This window comes from Hyaena hyaena, unplaced genomic scaffold (genome assembly GCF_003009895.1).
Source record: "Hyaena hyaena isolate Hyena2069 unplaced genomic scaffold, ASM300989v1 scaffold_1178, whole genome shotgun sequence".
Lineage (NCBI taxonomy): Eukaryota > Metazoa > Chordata > Mammalia > Carnivora > Hyaenidae > Hyaena > Hyaena hyaena.
The window spans coordinates 383,124-401,635 of record NW_024081806.1 but is presented as its reverse complement, the minus strand read 5'-3'; the positions used below and the strand labels follow the sequence as shown (position 1 = coordinate 401,635).

Below are 18,512 nucleotides of genomic sequence, written 5' to 3'. Positions count from 1 at the left end.
TCTCTCTCTCTGCCCCTCCTCTGCTTGCTCTCTCTCAAAAATAAATAATAAACTTAGATTGTGTGATGTGATGGGTATCATTCTTTAAAAAAGTGAGGGGAGGCACATGGGTGGCTCAGTCGGTTAAGCATCCGACTTCGGCTCAGGTCATGATCTCAGGGTTTGTGAGTTTGAGCCCCGCGTCTGGCACTGTGCTGACGGCTCGGAGCCTGGAGCCTGCTTCAGATTCTGTATCTCCCTCTCTCTCTGCCCCTCTCCCAGAACTCTGTCTCTTTCTCTCAGAAATAAATAGTAAACATTAAAAAATAATAAACATTTAAAAAATAAAAGATTTTGGGAAACTGGTAATACAAGCATGGAAAAGAGTTTGAAAGCAGTTGTGGGTCACTAGCATTATGGGTACTTTTTCTTCTTATTTTAGGAATTTTTTGGTAATAGAATAAGTATGTATTACTTTTATAATCAAAACAGCAGTAAGGCTATTCCCGTTTTTCAATCCATGTTTTATTTATTTATTTATTTATTTTAAAATTTTTTTAATGTTTTATTTATTTCTAGGAGAGAGAGGCAGCGTGAGCAGGGGAGGGTCAGAGAGAGAGGGAGATACAGACTCTGAAACAGGCTCCAGGCTCTGAGCTGGCAGTCAGCACAGAGCCCGACGCGGGGCTCGAACCCATGAGCCGCGAGATCATGACCTAAGTGAAAGCCGGACGCTTAACCGACTAAGCCACCCAGGCGCCCCTCAATCCATGTTTTAAAGGAGAAAATAAAGGCAGAGATACAGATGAAAGACACTTTAATTTTAACCCAGAGGTACTTCCTTATTGTAAGCAAATAGCACACTCTGCACTTTTGGAGTCCAGCAAGCCAAACACCACAGTTGCCCACGTGAATTTTCTAGTGCTTCATTGGACTGGTTCACCTACAAGAATACTGGGAAAAGAAGAGAAATTGATGAACTAAGTCTGAATGCCTATACACTATTCTGGTCTGCAGAGTTACTTTATAATTACATTCCCTTTTCCAAAATACGATTTTTAAAGTTTTTATTTATTTATTTTGAGGGGGCTAGAGAGAGAAGGAGAGAGAGAGAGATTCATAAGAAGGCTCCACACGGTCAGTGCAGAGCCCAGCGTGGGGCTCAAATTCACAAACCTCAAGATCATGACCTGAGCCAAAACCAAGAGTTGGACGCTCAATCGACTAAGCCGCGTGGGTGCCCCCTAGGATATGATTTTAGACAAAGTGTCTTTCTAATATGAACCACAAGATTTCATTCAGACAAAATGCTTTGATGAATTGAGAAAAAAGTGTCAGAATGTGTTTCTAGCAGTGTATAGCTGGGATTGGAGGTAGATGTAGAAGCATGGTCACGTAGCTTTTCTTGTGCATGTATGTACGTCTGTGTGTATGCGTGCATACATGTGTGTATTTCTACCAGGGAATCATTTTCAGGTTGAAAATGGTCATGAAGGCTCTCACAGTTAGAAAGTTGAAACAGAACAGAGGCTCCACCTGTTCTTTTTTTTTTTCCCTAAAGATTGTATTTTGGGGGTGTCTGGGTGGCTCCGTCGGTTGAGCGTCCAACTCTTGATTTTGGCTCAGGTCATGATCCCAGGATCATGGGACTGAGCCCCACGTCAGGCTCTGTGCTGAGTGTGGAGCCCGCTTAAGATTCTCTCTCTCTCTGCCATGGGGCGCCTGGGTGGCTCAGTCAGTTAAGTGCCCGATTTTGGCTCCAGTCATGACCTCACAGTTTGTGAGTCTGAGCCCCATGTTGGGCTATGGGCTGACGGCAAGGGGCCTGCTCGGGATTCTCTCCCCAACTCTCTCTGATCCTTCCCTGCTCATGCGCGCCCTCACGCTCTCTCTTTCAAAAAAAAAGTAAACTTAAAGAGAGATTCTCTTTGGGGTATCTGGGTGGCTCAGATGGTTAAGCGTCTGACTTAGGCCTAGGTCATGATCTCTCCATTCCAGAGTTTGAGTCTTGCATCGGGCTCTGTGCTGACAGCTCAGAGCCTGGAGCCTGTTTCAGATTCTGCATCTCCCTCGCTCTCTCCCTGCCCTCTCCCCTTGCTTGTGCTCTCTTGTTCTCTCTCTCTCTCAGAAATAAATAAACATTTGGAAAAAAAAAAAAAAGCTCACTAATCACAGTTGTCTGGGTAGCTCAGTTGGTCGAGTGTCTGACTCTTGATTTCGGCTCAGGTCGTGATCTCACGGTTTGTGGGATCAAGCCCTGGTCCTTGGGGGTCTGTGCTGACAGCACGGAGCCTGCTTGAGAATCTCTCTCTCCCTGTCTCTCTGTGCCTCCCCCATTCACCCTCGCTTGCTCTCTCCCTCTCAAAGAAATACACATAAAACAATTTAAAAACCTTACTAATCAAACAATACAATTTGTCGTGGAAAGCCCAGGAAATGCAATTAGATGAAGAGAAATGTGAAAACCCGTATCAGCAGCAATAGGAATACTGATTACAGCCACCAGCACCAGGAGATGACCCACGTCTAATACTTGGGTTAGATCCCTAAAAGCTGTTTTTCAGTCGTACATATAGTTTTTAATAACAAATTGGCTTCAATTGTATATCCTCTGTCAGCATATGCTTTTCCACTCCATAATATTTCCTGAATATGATTCTGTGTGATTACCCTCTAGAACAGGGTCTTGGTGATCACCTAGGACTCGTCGTATGGACGTTCAGCACTTTCTTATCCTGGCAATGGACAGTTAAGTTGTTTCCATTTTTCCACGATTATAAGCCATACTAAAACTTCCGTATACACATTTCTCTGATTTCCTCAGGCAACAGAGCATCTAGTTTAAGCCTCTTTAGAGCTGCAGCTAATGGTGTATAGGTGAGTATAGAGGATAAATAAAGAGGGTAGAGAAACTCTTTCCAATCCTTACAGTGAAATATATTTTTAAAAAATCACTGTTATTGAGATTCTACTATGTGCCCAGTACCATGTGCCAGTTTTTCCTGTATCATCATAGACTCAAATCTTCCTTTATTTTCGCAACATTAAAACAAATTATACCTTGAGTATTTTTTTCCTGGTGTATTATTTTCTTTCTCTTCTACAAAGAAATTAATTATGTGTCCCCTGCATCTATCATTTTTTCCTTTAATCTTACTTTCTCTAAAGTGTTTTATTTTTTATTACAATTTTTTAAATCTTTATTTTTGAGAGAAAGAGAGACAGTGCAATATTTATTTACCTTTGAGAGAGAGAGAGAGAGAGAGAGAGAGAAAGAGACAGTGTGAGCGGGGTAGGGAGAGGAACAGAGAGAGAGGGAGACACAGAATCTGAAACAGGCTCCAGGCTCCGAGCTGTCAGCACAGAGGGTGACCCTGGGCTCGCACTCACTAGCCGTAAGATCATGACCGGAGTTGAAGTCGGACACTTAATGGAATGAGCCACCCAGATGCCCCATGACAGAGAGAGAGAGAATCTTAATCAGGCTCCACACTCAGCACAGAGCCTGACGTGGGGGTTGAACTCACCAACCAAGAGTGCATGATCTGAGCCTAAGTTGGATGCTTAACCGACTGAGCCACCCAGGTGCCCTTGAATAAGGGTTTTAAATAAATTCTGTCTAATGGTGCTGGCTTTGTTTGTCCTGTTTCCCCTCCCTCCTTTTATATTTTTTCATCAATGTCTTCTTTTGTTTTGCCATATATTGCTTTCCCTCTTGCCCTCACTGTCCACACCGGTGTTTCTTTCACGAGCCGTTTGCTTGTTCGCAGCAAGGGCTTGGTGCTTTTTCTCCTCAGGCTGAGCCATCTGCTTCAAAGGAGGAAGTATTTCTTTTGGCATGTCGCCTGCTTTATCTCCGCACAAGTCCTTCTGAATGTATATGTCTAACTAATGCTTCAGATGCTTCTGAGGCAGAGGCCTGCTGGCCGTCGTTTGAGTGACAGCGACTCAGGAGATAGACAATCAGATACGTGGAGTTGAGTCCTGGCTTCTTTAGTTGGGAAACGCGGCCTTTCCCTGTGCTTGGGAGGAAGGAGCAGCCACAGCGAACATGTTGCCAGTGTCTTTCACGGTCTGCCTTGCTGGCCACCGGACACCTGTTCCATTTTCCCTCCCACGCGTGGCCCGCACAGGCACGCGCCACGCACACCCTCCCCGCCCAGAACAGCCTTGTTTCTCCCACTGCTGAGAGCGCCGTCGGCACATGGCTTCTCTGAGGTTCCAGCCATATCAGGCTAATGTGAGGGAAGTCTCTTGGGGTCCCTCGAGGTTTCGTTGGGCTTGTGAGGCAGTCTGACCTCTCCCTTCCTCCCTCTCCCCTCCACAGGTGTTGATCCCTGATAATACCCTGCACACGAAACCCGTCTCACTGTCTGCTTCCAGAACGCCCGATTTGTGGCACAACTTTCCCCCAAGACTAAAATCCCATTTCTGTGTGTCCAGCTCAAAGTGCAGAGTACCTGGGGGAAGCTTGGTTCTCTCAAATCTGACTGAGACTCTTCTTGGTTTAAGTGACTTATTAAGTGAAAGAAGTTATCTGCTCCTCATCTCCATGCGCCAAATACAACGATGGAGCAGGAAGAGCCTAAGCACCGTAAACGTTTGCGAAAGAATAACGGGAGACCCACGCGCTCTGTAGTGATCCTATAATCCTGGGGGCAGACACTGCTTGGGCCTGACCTGCTTTACAAGAGAAGCTCCGAGGCCCACGGCCCACCTTTTGGGCGGCTCTTCCCATCAGTCTCTGCGGCTGCGTCTGAAGCAAGTTCCCGGGGGCCCATCTTCGAAACTTCAAAGCCCGTGTCCTTCTCGTGGAAGATCAGAAGCCCAAACACAGTTTTAAGGCTCAGACAACGGACAGCTCATTGAATTCTGGCTCATGGTTTCTTTGGCAGTAGGCTTTTCTCGAAAACTTAGCTGACTTCTGTTTGGCTCCGGTTCTGAGTCCTAACCATATATCCAAGGTGGTTGCTTCCCAGACAGGTTCTTGATCGGGTGATCATTTCAGATTATCAGGAGCCTTAGGCAAGGATGCCACACCCTTAATCTGATCTCTGCCCTCAGCCGCTTTATTAGCTGTGCACTTTGAACAGTGCTTTAGCATGCAAAGCCTTTCTTAATCTCACGCCTCATGCCTTCACAGGTTTCCCCCCTTCGACTCTGTCTCCTGCCATAGCATTGACCCGCCAGACTATTACTAAGTTGTCTTATTTCTCTGTCTCGCTAGCGACCAGGAGAGAGACAGGCAAGTAGTCATCTGTTGGTAAATACTGACTGAATTAATAAAATTTAGGTTTTTGTAGCTATGTTTATTTTGTTAATTATTTCACGAGTCTCTTTCACTTCATATGATTTACGTAAGTAAATATTGTGGCAAAGTTTCAGGTAATTGAGCACATAGTTAATGAAGTTAGAAAAAAAAAGATCAGCTATAAACAGTGGTTATTTGATGTCGCCTGTAAGTCACTGGTAATGGATGGGGTGGGTTGGATAAACCAAGAATTACCTTCCTTAAAACTTTCCCTTAAACGGGGCGCCTGGGTGGCTTAGTCGGTTAAGCGTCCGACTTTCGCTCAGGTCATGATCGCGCGGTTCGTGGGTTCGAGCCCCGCGTCGGGCTCTGTGCCGACTGCCAGCTCAGAGCCTGGAGCCTGCTTCAGTCTGTGACTCCCTCTCTCTCTGACCCTCCCCTGCTCACGCTGTCTCTCTCTCTCTGTCTCCTAGAAATAAATAAAGCATTAAAAAAAATTAAAAAAAAAACAAAAACAAAAAAACCCTTTCCCTTAATTATGGATGTACAGGCTGGCGGGGAGCTTTATCATTGCTGCCTCTCCCTCAGGCTCCTCATCCCTCTCTTCCTCCCATAGAAGCTTACGTGAGGCAACAGAGGACCCCCATCACAATCGTAATGAGCAGAAAAGCAAGAATGGCTCCTGGAGGTATGGAGTTCTTGATGTGGTCCTGCAAGTAGTTCTTGAACTTGTACAGCCATGACCTGTGGTTTTCTGCAGAAAAAGCAGACATTCACTGAGGAGAGATCAAGTAAGCGATAAGGCTGGGATGTGAATCCTGGTTCAAGTTCAGCTAGCTGTCCCAGATATCAGGCTCTTATGGCTGCCTAGAGCTCATGTTCTTAACAATTTTACTGCGATGCCTCTCACATATTCGAGGAATATATATACATTTTAAAAAAGGTATTCCATGGGACACTTGGGTGGCTCAGTTGGTTAAGTGCCCAAGTTTGGTTCACGTCTTGATCAAATGGCTTTGTGAGTTCGAGCCCCAGATCAGGCTCTTTGCTGCCAGCTGGGAGCCTGGAGACTGCCTCGGATTCTGTGTCTCCCTCTCTCTCTGCTCCTCTCTCTCTCTGTGTCTCAAAACTAAGTAAAAGTTAAAAAAATTTTTTAGGGGCGCCTGGGTGGCTTAGTCGGTTAAGCGTCCGACTTTCGCTCAGGTCATGATCTCGCGGTTCGTGGGTTCGAGCCCCGCGTCGGGCTCTGTGCTGACTGCCAGCTCGGAGCCTGGAGCCTGTCTCAGTCTGTGACTCCCTCTCTCTCTGACCCTCCCCTGCTCACGCTGTCTCTCTCTCTCTCTCTCTCCTAGAAATAAATAAAACATTAAAAAAAATTAAAAAAAATTTTTTTAAACGTATCCTCCTTGTATGTCAAAATAGAAACGTTACTGTGTGGCCCAGATATCTTACGGGCTGTTTCCAGGTCTCAGTGAGTAAGTGTGGGTACTTATTGAAAGGATGTGAGCCGTGTATGTGCTCGTGTTGGACGAAGCTGCGCTTTGGCTGCCCCACTGTGAACTCGTAATCCACGTCATTCTGATGAGGGAGCAGGAGGCACGGTGAGCGGCCGCAAGCCCCGCAGCCCCGCACCCACCTGGGGGACATGTGTGACATCCGTCAGGCACTGCTGGCTGCCCAAGGACAAAGGAAAGGGGTAAGCAAGCGGTTCCGTGATAGCGACCACGGTCCCGAAGGACCTAGAGGTGTCTATCCCATTCCACAGTGAGGTGGGAAACCAAGGCAGAAGGAAACGGACGATGGAACTCAAGTTCCTTAAAACCTGCAGCCCCTTGACCACTAGTCGGGGCGCGCAGGGTAAATCGCTTCTCCAGGGGCTCCTCCTGTCTTCGTGCTAATCCTTTGCTGGGACAAACACCCTCAGCCTGACAACAGCCAGGCCCCCAGGATCCCTGAGTCTTCAGCACGGGAATCCCCCTGGGCCTTCCCCGGACTCTGCCTCCCCCCTCCCCCACGGTGTGTAACCGGTGTCTCCTCTTGGGCCGGGCGGCTCTTCCCGACCCCACGAACCCCACTGTCACCCCAAAAACCTCATCAACTCGGCAAAGGGTTTGGGGCACAGTAGGCGGGCTGGTGCTTGTTGCTCTAACTCGAACTAAACCGGAGTCGTTTGCTTTACTGTGAACACAGTCTCTCCTCACCTGTGACATGAGTGTGGCGTCGCCCAGAGGAGATGGGGAGGCCCTTCCTCGCCGCAAGCACACGCCTGGCGCGTGGTCCCCACCCCGCTGTGTGCGCCGCGTCCAGGAGGCAGCTCAGGCAGCACAGCAGCAGCCCGGCGCGCAGCAGCCTCCGGGCGCCCATGGCTGTGTCCACGGGGCCCGCCTCCGTCCTCGGCTCTTTCCAACCAGCTTTGTCTGAAAGGTTAGGAAACGGTGGTTCAGTTCTCATCGCAAGAAGCTTCTGCGGTGGCAGCCCCGCCTCCCCCTGCCCAGCCCTGAACGCGGTCCGTTTCCAAAGACAATGCCTCCTCCCTCCGAGAACAACACAACATCACACGCCGAAACTTCGGTCTGTTCCGTCAGGTCGGGTACGCCCGCCGTCTGCCGCGTAGACCCGGCCCCCCTCGGGCTTCGCCAGCCCCGCGAGGGCAAATGGTGTCAGCTGTTCGGGCCCAATCCCGTGGGGCGCCTTTGACTCTTCTCCCCGCCCCCCCCCATCAGAAGACGCTGGGCAGCTCTGCCTCCCAAGTCTCTCCCTGCCCCTGCCGCGCCCACCGCCGCCACTACCGCGCCTTCCTCTCGGCCCCCCTGCCTCCGCCCCTGCCTCCCTCCCGCCTCCTCACTGCGCAGCCAGAACCGAGCGCCCCGTCTCACCCTCGTCCCTGAGCTCGCCTCCCCCCGAGCGCTGCCGCGCCGCCTGATCTCTTGAACAAGCCTATGTTCAGACCCTATTTCCCCTTGTTATTCCTTCTGCAAGGAAGGCCCCCAGCCCCCCGCGCCCCTAAATATTCTCCTGACTCATTATCTCACCTTCCACAAACTTCCTAACTGACTTACCTGCTTCATCTTCCTCCGTAAACGTCATCAGAATCGACCTCAATATATATTTTTCTTGCTTATCTTATTATCTGGCTTTTCTGATGAGAATGTCAGCTCTCTGAGGGCAGGGATTTTTGCCTGTTTCGTTCACTGTGAACAGGGATCATGCAGCACGGAGGGTGGTCAGGGGCTCAATCCTTTTTTTGGATGAGTGAACAGACAGTGAATGTGGTTTGCTGCCTGAGCCACCAGTGCCACCGCCCTGGTCACATCGCACGGAAGCTCCAAGAGCCGAATCCTGCCCCCCCCCCTCCACCCCCCAGCCATCCTTGCAGCCAGCAGTGCTCAGTCCACACGGTTCTGCACAGAGAAGCCTAACGGGAATCTGGTAGGTGGCTTGGGGAAAGACGTTTTGCTGTCTTCATGAAAGAAACGGTGACACCATTTTCCCCCTGGGCTGCCTGGAACATTAAGTGCTGCCTAAAGCTGCAGCAGCCGCCTTGTGACTGTGAGGCAATGCACATGAGAAAAAGGCCAAGAAAATGACATCTATTCCGGCTCTAGCAATTTAGAGCCACTTAAACCTACATCTGTATCTGCTCACCTCTAGGCTGCTTTGTATGAGAAAACTAATCCTTATTTGAACCATTCTAATTTGGGCTTTCTATGATGTGAGTCCTTTCTTAAAAAAATTTTTTTTAAATGTTTTATTTATTTCCAAGATAGAGAGAGAGAGAGAGAGAGAGAGAGAGAGAGAGACAGTGTGAGCAATGAACGGTCAGAAAGAGACGGAGACACAGAATCTGAAACAGGCTCCAGGCTCTGAGCTAGCTGTTGGCACAGAGCCCAACGCAGGGCTTGAACCCACCAACCGTGAGATCATGACCTGAGCCGAAGCCAGAGGGGAGGCTTAACCGACTGAGCTACCCAGGCACAACTTGAGTCCTTTCTAACTAACACATTCATCTCCTGTTTGATAAGTCTTAAAGAGACATACGTTTGGGGCGCCTGGGTGGCTCAGCTCAGCTGGGCGTCCAACTTCGCCTCAGGTGATGATCTCACAGTTCGTGGGTTCAAGCTCCACATCTAAGCCTGCTTCAGATTCTGTGTCTCCCTCTCCCTGCCCCTCCCCTGCTTGCTCTCTGTCTCTCTCTGTTTCTCAAAAAACAAATAAACATTAAACAAAAGAGACAGAGACCCACATCAGTCAGGAAGCCACTTACCTGAAAACTGACTTACTGCCAAGGGATCCAAATAAGTCAGTGAGTTAGGCTTCAGTGTTCAGAGTGCAGAAGAAGCTGGTCAGACTTTTCTCCTAAGTCTCTGAAGTTCCAAATGGAATTTTCCTCTTCATTGTGATATCATCAGTGCATTGGACCCTCCCATGGCCTTTCTCTATTTGACAGCTAAACAAAGACGCATCTTTTCCTATGTACAAACATCTGTGTAAATACTAACGCACATCCTCACAAAGCTGTCTCCTTTTAGTCTTGAAGAATTCTAACATATTTTGCTCACCACACGGTATCTACTATATCTTACAATAGTATATGGATGGGACCTTAACAAATGATAAAATATGGTTTTATATGATGATTGCCTATTCATGTGGATGCACTGAAGGGAAAACCCTACACACAAAAATAAATAAATTCTAGATAGATCAAGGACTAAACAAAAGTAAAACCATATGCATATTAGAATAAAATACGGGTGGGTGTTTATAGAATCTTGGTGTGGAAAAAAACTACTCTAAGCAGGTCATAAAACCCAAAGCCATGGGGCACCTCGGGGGCTCAGTCAGTTGAGCATCTGACTCTTTTTTTTTTCTTTCATAGATTACTGTCAAGTTGGTTTCCATATAACACCCAGTGCTCATCCCCACGAGTGCCCTCCTCCATGCCCATCCCCCCCCCCCCACATCCATCAGTCCTCAGTTTTTGTCAGCATTCAAGAGTCTCTCATGGTTTGCCTCCCTCCCTCTCCCCCACCATTTCCCCCCTTCTTCTCCCCCACGGTCCTCTGTTAAGTTCCTCCTTATCCTCCTATACGTGCAAACATATGGTATCTGTCCTTCTCTGCCTGACTTATTTCGCTCAGCATAACACCCTCAAGGTCCATCCATGTTGCTACACATGGCCAGATTTCGTTGTTTCTCATTGCCATGTGGTATTCCATTGTATAGATAAGAGCACCTGACTCTTGATTTCAGCTCAGGTTGTCACAGGATCTAGCCCATCTGGCTCCGTGCTGAGCGTGGAGCCTGCTTAAGATTCACTTTCTCTCGGAGCGACTGGTGGCTCAGTCAGGTGAGCATTTGATCTCATGTTTTGTGGGTTTGAGCCCCATGATGGACACCGTGAGCAGACCCTGGTTGGGATTCCCTCTCTCCCTCCCTCTCTGTCTGCCCCTCCCGTACTTGTGTGAATGCTCTTTCAAAATAAACAAATAAGTTGGAAAAAATTCTCTCCCCGTCTCCCCCACTCATGCATGCTCTTTCTCTAAAATTTAAAAAAAACCAAAAACAAAATAAAACCCCTCAAAGCCATAATTGAAAATATTGATGATAAATTTATTGCCTGAAAATGTAAAGCTTTCATAGAGCAAAATGTTATAAAGAGAGGTAAATGATTGATTAATGACAAAGTAGGTAATACATTTCATAAGACACATGATACATTAAGATCCTTAATATACAAAGAACTCTTACAAGTGAATTTTTTTTTTAAATTTATTTCTACGAGAGAGAGACACAGCGTGAGCAAGAAAGGGTCAGAGAGAGAGGGAGTCACAGACTGAAACAGGCTCCAGGCTCTGAGCTGGCAGTCGGCACAGAGCCCGACACGGGGCTCGAACCCACGAACCGCGAGATCATGACCTGAGCGAAAGTCGGACGCTTAACTGACTAAGCCACCCAGGCGCCCCACAAGTGAATTTTTAAGACAAGATGGTCACCGCCATAGAAGAACCAGCATAGATGATGTCAGACTTCTACCAAAAGCGGTGGATAGACTGTGGTATATCCTATACCACGGAATACTATGCAGCCATCACAATGAGCCACCGGGAAATATATACAGTGAGGGTGGTTTTTCCAGTTTCAGTAGTGCTCACCTGTCTCTTGGTTCACAAGGCAGCCATCCTACGCCTAGCTCATTACCCAAGAGAATTATTGTAGGGCATCTCCACGCTCAACCTCGATACATGAACAGCAGATCTGAATCTAAATGTAGTCAAATTTATCAAACTTCTCTTTCCTGGTTAGTGGCTTTGGGGGTGCTGTTCTAGAAATTTTGTTGTTTGCTCTTCACAGAGTTTTAATTAATTTGAAACTGATTTTTTGGGTATAGTGTGAGGAAGGGATCAAATTTCATTTTTCAAAAGAAAAAATAGCTTTCACTTTTTTTAAAGCTTACTTTCTTTTATGTTTAGTAATCGCTACACCCAACGTGGGGCTTGAACTCATGACTCTGAGATCGAGAGTCATGTGCTCTAGTCAGCCAGGTGCCCTGAATTTCAGCTTTTCACATAGATCTCTGACTGACCCTGTAGCACTGCTCTGCTGAGCTATTTTGTCATAAGTCAATGTCCATCTATAATGTGGCCCTGCTTCTGGATTCTAATATGTTCCACTGGTCTATTGCTCTGTCCTTGTGCCCACATCACATTGTCTTAATTACTGTGGCCTTAAGGTAAATGTGGACGCGGTGCCTGGCTCGCTCACCTGGTAAAGCTGCAACTCTTGATCTCGGGGTTGTGAGTTCAAGTTCCACATTGGGTACAGACATTACTTAACAATAAATTTAAAAATCTTTTTAATTAAAAATGTTTTTAGCTCGGTCCCATATTGAACTCGAGTTGGAAGAGGCGAGTCCGGTCTCAAAATGGAGGGACATGATCCAAAGGAACCAGAACAGTTGAGAAAACTGTTTATTGGTGGTTTGAGCTTTGAAACTACAGATGATAGTTTAAGAGAACATTTTGAAAAATGGGGCACACTTACAGATTGTGTGGTGATGAGAGACCCCCAAACAAAACGTTCCAGGGGGTTTGGTTTTGTGACTTACTCTTGTGTGGAAGAGGTGGATGCAGCAATGTGTGCTCGACCACACAAGGTTGATGGGCGTGTAGTGGAACCAAAGAGAGCTGTTTCTAGAGAGGATTCTGAAAAGCCTGGTGCCCATCTAACTGTGAAGAAAATTTTCGTTGGTGGTATTAAAGAAGATACAGAAGAATATAATTTGAGAGACTACTTTGAAAAGTATGGCAAGATTGAAACCATAGAAGTTATGGAGGACAGACAGAGTGGAAAAAAGAGAGGATTTGCTTTTGTAACTTTTGATGATCATGATACAGTTGATAAAATTGTTGTTCAGAAATACCACACTATTAATGGGCATAATTGTGAAGTGAAAAAGGCCCTTTCTAAACAAGAAATGCAGTCTGCCGGATCGCAAAGAGGTCGTGGCGGTGGATCTGGCAACTTTATGGGTCGGGGAGGAAACTTTGGAGGTGGTGGTAACTTTGGCCGTGGTGGAAACTTTGGAAGAGGAGGCTATGGTGGTGGCGGTGGTGGCAGCAGAGGTAGTTATGGAGGAGGTGATGGTGGATATAATGGATTTGGAGGTGATGGTGGCAACTATGGTGGTGGTCCTGGTTATAGTAGTAGAGGAGGGTATGGTGGTGGTGGACCAGGATATGGAAACCAAGGAGGTGGATATGGTGGCAGTGGTGGAGGATATGATGGTTACAATGAAGGAGGAAATTTTGGAGGTGGTAACTATGGTGGTGGTGGGAACTATAATGATTTTGGAAATTATAGTGGACAACAGCAATCAAATTATGGACCCATGAAGGGGGACAATTTTGGTGGAAGAAGCTGGGGCAGTCCCTATGGTGGTGGTTATGGATCTGGTGGTGGAAGTGGTGGATATGGTAGCAGAAGGTTCTAAAAATTTTCAGAAGAAAAGGGCTACAGTTCTTAGCAGGAGAGAGAGCGAGGAGTTGTCAGGAAAGCTGCAGGTTACTTTGAGACAGTCGTCCCAAATGCATTAGAGGAATTGTAAAAATCTGCCACAGAAGGAACGATGATCCATAGTCAGAAAAGTTACTGCAGCTTAAACAGGAAACCCTTCTTGTTCAGGACTGTCATAGCCACAGTTTGCAAAAAGTGCAGCTATTGATTAATGCAATGTATTGTCAATTAGATGTACATTCTTGAGGTCTTTTATCTGTTGTAGCTTTGTCTTTTTTTTTTTCTTTTCATTACATCAGTTATATTGCCCTGTAAATTGTGGTAGTGGTACCAGGAATAAAAAATTAAGGAATTTTTAACTTTTCAAAAAAAAATGTTTTTAATGTTTATCTTTGAGAGAGAGACAGAGAGAGAGAGAGAGAGAGAATGTGGGTGAGGGAGGGGCAGAGAGAGAGGGAGACACAGAATCTGAAGCAGGATCCAGGCTCTGAGCTGTCAGCACAGAGCCCAATGAGGGGCTCCAACTCACAAACTGTGAGATCATGACCTGAGCCGAAGTCCAATGTTTACCTGACTGAGCCACCCAGGTGCCCCTAAATTTAAAAATCTTAAGAAATAAAATAAATGTTGCTATCTGGTACCAAGAACTTAGATTGAGATGAATCCATAGATGCGTCTGTGAAGAACTGACACCCTTATAACACCAAGTCTTCTAATCCCAATTACTTAGGTCTTTTAAGCTGTATCTCAATAAAATTTTATAACAGTCTCAGTCTTCATTAGCACTCTGGAGGAAATCACACCCACAAGTTTCTAGCGGTGCTGTGTCAGTCATCAGCCTTTGATTAGACAGTCAAGGAAGAAAGTTAGAAATAGTTCAAGTCAGTTTATAAACAGTAAAGTTAAATCTAAATCTGTATCTTGTCATCACAAAGCTGGATTTCTACACAGCCTATTTACTAAACTTTTCTCTAACAGTAAAACATAGAGTTGGTTTAAAAAAATGTTTTTAGTTTTTATTTTTGAGAGAGAGCGCACACACACACTCACAAGTGGGGGATGGGGAGAGGGAGAGAGAGACAGAGAGACAGAGAGACAGAAGATCTGAAGCAGGCTCTGCAATGACAACAGGAACCCGATGCAGGCCTTGAACTCGCGAACCTTGAGATCACGACCTGAGCTGAAGGCAGATGCCCCAAAGATAGACTTGCTTTAATATGCATCTTCCAAAGTTTGTCGACTTATAACCTTGAGATTATGTTTGATAAAATGTTTGTGACAGAAAACTGTATTTGTTCACTTAAAGTTACAAGCTACATTTGTCCTAGGAGTGAATTGGCCTCCTAATATTCTGATAATTATCTTCCTATGATCCCTGTGATGTTTCAAATCACTCAAACGGCGTGGATTTTCCGGTGCTCGCGATACTGTCTGTTTTGCTGCTCGACCTCATCACCCCTACAACGTAACAACGGCCCCAGGCTCTGGCTTGTTCTGTCTTTCTTTTTGCTTTGCACTAAGAGATTGATCTGAAGATTCGCATTTGTTTGATGATGATGATGATTTCACCCCAAAGAAAATTTTTCCTATTGTTTTATTTGACCACACCCAATCTGATCTTTCCTTCAGGAACTTTCTATCTTTATTGTGGTAAGGACACTTAACGTAGCTTACCCTGTTAAATTGTTTTAATGTCTATTTATTTATTTTTCAGAGAGAAAGAGAGCACAAGTAGGGGAGGGGCGGAGAGAGAGAATCCCAAGCAGGCTCCGCACTCTCAGCACAGAGCGCAGCGAGGGGCTCGATCCCACGAACCATGAGATCACGACCTGAGCTGGAATCGAGGGTCGGATGCCTAGCTGACTGAGCCGACCAGGCGCCCCTCCCTGTTAAAATTTGAAGTGCACAGTACGGTATTGCCTCCCGTTGGCAGGCTCTCATCCCGGGGAGCTCTAGAACTTACTCGCCTTGTATGACTGAAACTCTACAGCCATTGACCAGCAACTCCCACTCCTCTTTGGTCTCTGTACAAAGTCTTCTCTTGGGTCGAGGCTCCATGTCTAATTGTTACAAGTCTATTTCACTTCTCATAAATGAAATTACTCTAAATTCAACTTAATCTGGTTTTCTAACGCACTAATTTGGTTTTCTGAAGTGTCCTTCCTGCTCTTCGGTGCCTCTCTTTTAATATCTTGCTCACATTTTTATTTGTGGTGTAAAAACACAAGTCTCAGAGGCGCTTGTTTGTGTGGGTCAAGGTTTTATTTAAGTGGTTACTGAGGAAACCAGCCGGAAGACCAGAGGCTCCAGGAGCCTCTGAGGAGCAGAGGCGCATCTGGGCCGTAGGAAAGGAACGCGAAAACAAGGTCATTAAGTTAGACGCGAGGGTGGTTAGCCTTTTACAGGAAATAAAGCCATAATCGCCTTTGGGGTTAACTTTTCTACCAGGCTACAGGGAAAAACAATTTATTAATTTCTGTAGATGAACCTGTTACCTGACACTCTTACAGCATTTCCCCTCTGTGCCTTGGTCCGCTGTGGTTTGTGACCGTCCGGGGACAGTCACGTTGCATTCCCCAGAAGGCCCCATCGGGGTCAAGCAGGACTCTTCGACGATGCTCTTGCTTGGACAAAGAGCATCTGTTCTCTTGCTTTTTCTCAGATTGTAATAATTTTGTCTCTAACGCTCCTGTCTTTAAATGCTCTGGACTGCAAACTTTGGAGGCTTCCTCCAAGTGCCCTGTGGCTTGTCCTTGCCCCCAGCCCCTGAGCCGCGTGTGTGTGTGTGCGTGTGTGTGCGTGTGTGTGCGTGTGTGTGTGTGTGCGCGCGCGCGCGGGCGTGGAGGCAGGGAAGGGGGTGAGCCGATGGAAGGAGCAGCAGTAGCCCACGATGGCCTCACCTGTGAGGCGCAGACCAAGGCGGGGCTCCCTGTGGGGTGGCGGGCGGCACCCTGTTCGCTCCCTGCTTTCCCCAGCTCCGTGTCATCTGGCGCCTTGAAATCCCAGCTACGTAAATGGGATTGCAGGTTGTTAGAACGGCCTGCCTTCTGGCTTCAAGGCTGTGGTGACACGGATTTGCTCCATGTTTGACCGGAATCATAAACCAGTGAGAGTTTTATTTTCAATGTCTGAAGCCTAATGGGAAGTGCTTACATCATGACTAGTGTCTGCAAACTTCAAGCACACTGTTCGTCTACAAAGGAGGAAGAGGAGGCTGTGGGAGAGACCTGACCTGGGGGGGGGGGGGGGGAGGAGGGCGCTTTCCCCCTGAGCTTCCTCATCTCCTCCTGGCTTTGGAGGGCAAAAGCAACCTGGGAGCAGCGGCGGGAAACGGAAGAGAGTTAAATCTTGGAAGAGGGTTCAAACAATGCACCCTTCCCGGGAATGCGGGATTCGTGACAACTAACCTGGGAGGCTTCCGGGCGGTGGCGGCCGGGGCTGTGCACTTTCAATGCCGAGAAAAGGCTCGGCCCAGGGGCAGGGCGGGGCCGGGACCGAGCGGGAGGCCAGGCTGGGAGGCGGGGGCGGGAGGCGAGCTGGAGAGGGCGCAGGGCTGGGGGGGGGGGGTCAGTACGCCTGCTGGGCCTCACAGCCCAGAACCTCCAGCCTCAGGGCGATCTGGCGAGCCCAGCTCTGGGGGTGAATTCTAAGGTAGCGAGTCAGTAGTGGGGGCTCTAGAGAGTTCACCACGGGCGTGGAGGAGTCTTGATTCCCCTGAAAAACCTGAAAGACGAAAGATGCCATTTATTAGTTGTCTGACTGGAAAAACACCACGGCCTGACCCCCATTCCGCCTCCTCTCCCCGGGGCCATTGAGTCCGTCAGCCTCCTTGAGTGTCGGTCGGCGTCCCTCCTCGGCCCCCCGAGCGGCCCGCGCCCCCACTCGCATCTGTGGCGGTGCCCCTCTCAACGTACGGCCCCCGAGTGGGTCTTTTCACTCGGTTGAGTAGCCCGTGCTGCCGGAAGTCCCGGACTGAACCCTGGGTTTGACGTCTACAATCAGGAGCACCCGGCGTTCCTGCCGTGGAGGCCTTTGCTCCAGCCACACCTTATTATATCTGGAATGTTCTCCCCCACCTGCCAAAATCTCCGTGAAATGGAGCGTTCTGTCCGAGGCGACACACGGCGCCTGCGTGGTGAGCCCTGTGTGTCTTCCCAGATGTGTCAGGGGCCTGTCCACCGCTTTCCCCTGTTTCCACCGCCACATGTCAGCCAGCCCCACGAGGGTCAGAGGCCGCGGTCACTGCCGTTATCTTGCACACATGGAACGTGTACCATAGTGTACACCCGGCAGCCATCCTTCAGACGTTCGGTAAAGCTTCTGTGTTTGATGAAACTTTTAAGAAACGGTGACGTCCCTACTCTGGGATTCTTCGACAGATGTTTACGTTGTATCTGGAGGCGTGTGCATCCTCCGTTAGACTTACCCCTTGTTATTTCCCCTCAAGTTTTTATTGTGAAATGGTAGCAACCCCAAGAAATGGAAAGAATAATGTGATGGACCCTTAAGTCTTCCACCTAGATTCACCAGTTGTTAACATAGTGACATTTTACTGTATCTATGTCTCCACACACACACACACACACACACACACACACACAATTTTCTGAACTACTTGAAAGGAAGTTGTAAACATCATGGCATTTTACTCCCAAACACTTCAGCATGTCAAACCTAAAACTAAGGTTGTTTATAACCACAGAATAATATTATCATGTCCACCAAATGGAATATTGATATAATATAGCCTAATATTTAAAAATGTCCAGTTATCATATGGCATCTTTCATATATTTTTTCAATCCAGAATCTAATAAAACTCACACATTACATTTATTTATTCTACCTCTTTAAATCTACTTTAATAGAAAACAGACTCCTAGTCTCTGTCATAACACTGACATTTTTAAGATAAACTTATTTATTTATTTTTGAGATCAAGAGAGAGCAGGAGAGAGAGAGGCAGAGAGAGACAGAGAATTCCAAGCAGGCTCCATTAGTGCAGAGCCTGATGAGGGGCTCGATCCTACAACTGTGAGATGGAGACCTGAGCCGAAATCAACAGTTGGATGCTTTGGCGACTGAGCTACCCAGGTGCCCTGACACTGACATTTTATGAAGTCTAAGACCGTTGTGTTGTGGATTGTCCCACATTCTAAATTATGTGACTCTTTTCTCATTAGGAGATTTTGGTTAAACATTTTTAGTGAGAAAACCCAGTGCATGAGGTGTCCTTCCCACTACATCCATCAGGGGACACATAATG

The 18,512-nt window shown here is 47.3% G+C and overlaps 3 protein-coding genes across 3 annotated transcripts in view; 1 reads left to right on the top strand and 2 right to left on the bottom strand.

The window, feature by feature from the left end:
* Positions 1–779: 779 nt before the first annotated feature.
* Positions 780–9,543, bottom strand: SMIM9 (small integral membrane protein 9). The gene is made up of 4 exons (XM_039222669.1): positions 9,495–9,543; positions 7,432–7,647; positions 5,855–5,984; positions 780–933 (listed from the first exon to the last, which is right to left on the bottom strand). The coding sequence occupies exons 2-4, from the start codon at positions 7,592–7,594 to the stop codon at positions 906–908; spliced, it is 321 nt and encodes a 106-aa protein (XP_039078600.1). The 5' UTR covers positions 7,595–7,647; positions 9,495–9,543; the 3' UTR covers positions 780–905.
* A 2,576-nt stretch (positions 9,544–12,119) lies between these two features.
* LOC120224441 (heterogeneous nuclear ribonucleoprotein A3-like) lies at positions 12,120–13,485 on the top strand. The gene has a single exon (XM_039222670.1). It carries the CDS (start codon positions 12,156–12,158, stop codon positions 13,221–13,223), a length of 1,068 nt encoding a protein of 355 aa, XP_039078601.1. The 5' UTR covers positions 12,120–12,155; the 3' UTR covers positions 13,224–13,485.
* A 2,015-nt stretch (positions 13,486–15,500) lies between these two features.
* Positions 15,501–18,512, bottom strand: part of F8 (coagulation factor VIII) — a 124,719-nt gene continuing 121,707 nt past the window's right edge. The window contains exon 27 of the mRNA XM_039222671.1: positions 15,501–16,969. Within this exon, the coding sequence (XP_039078602.1) occupies positions 16,814–16,969 (156 nt within the window). The 3' untranslated portion in view covers positions 15,501–16,813. The remainder of the gene's footprint in view (positions 16,970–18,512) is intronic.

Coding starts and splice junctions, on each gene's coding strand:
- SMIM9 (XM_039222669.1), bottom strand. CDS start 7,594: ATGGGCGCCCGGAGGCTGCTGCGCGCCGGGCTGCTGCTGTGCTGCCTG. Junction 5,985..7,431: donor ACGCCACACTCATGTCACAG/GTGAGGAGAGAC, acceptor CTTTTTCTGCAG/AAAACCACAGGTCATGGCTG. Junction 934..5,854: donor GGGGTCCTCTGTTGCCTCAC/GTAAGCTTCTAT, acceptor TTCTTTTCCCAG/TATTCTTGTAGGTGAACCAG.
- LOC120224441 (XM_039222670.1), top strand. CDS start 12,156: ATGGAGGGACATGATCCAAAGGAACCAGAACAGTTGAGAAAACTGTTT.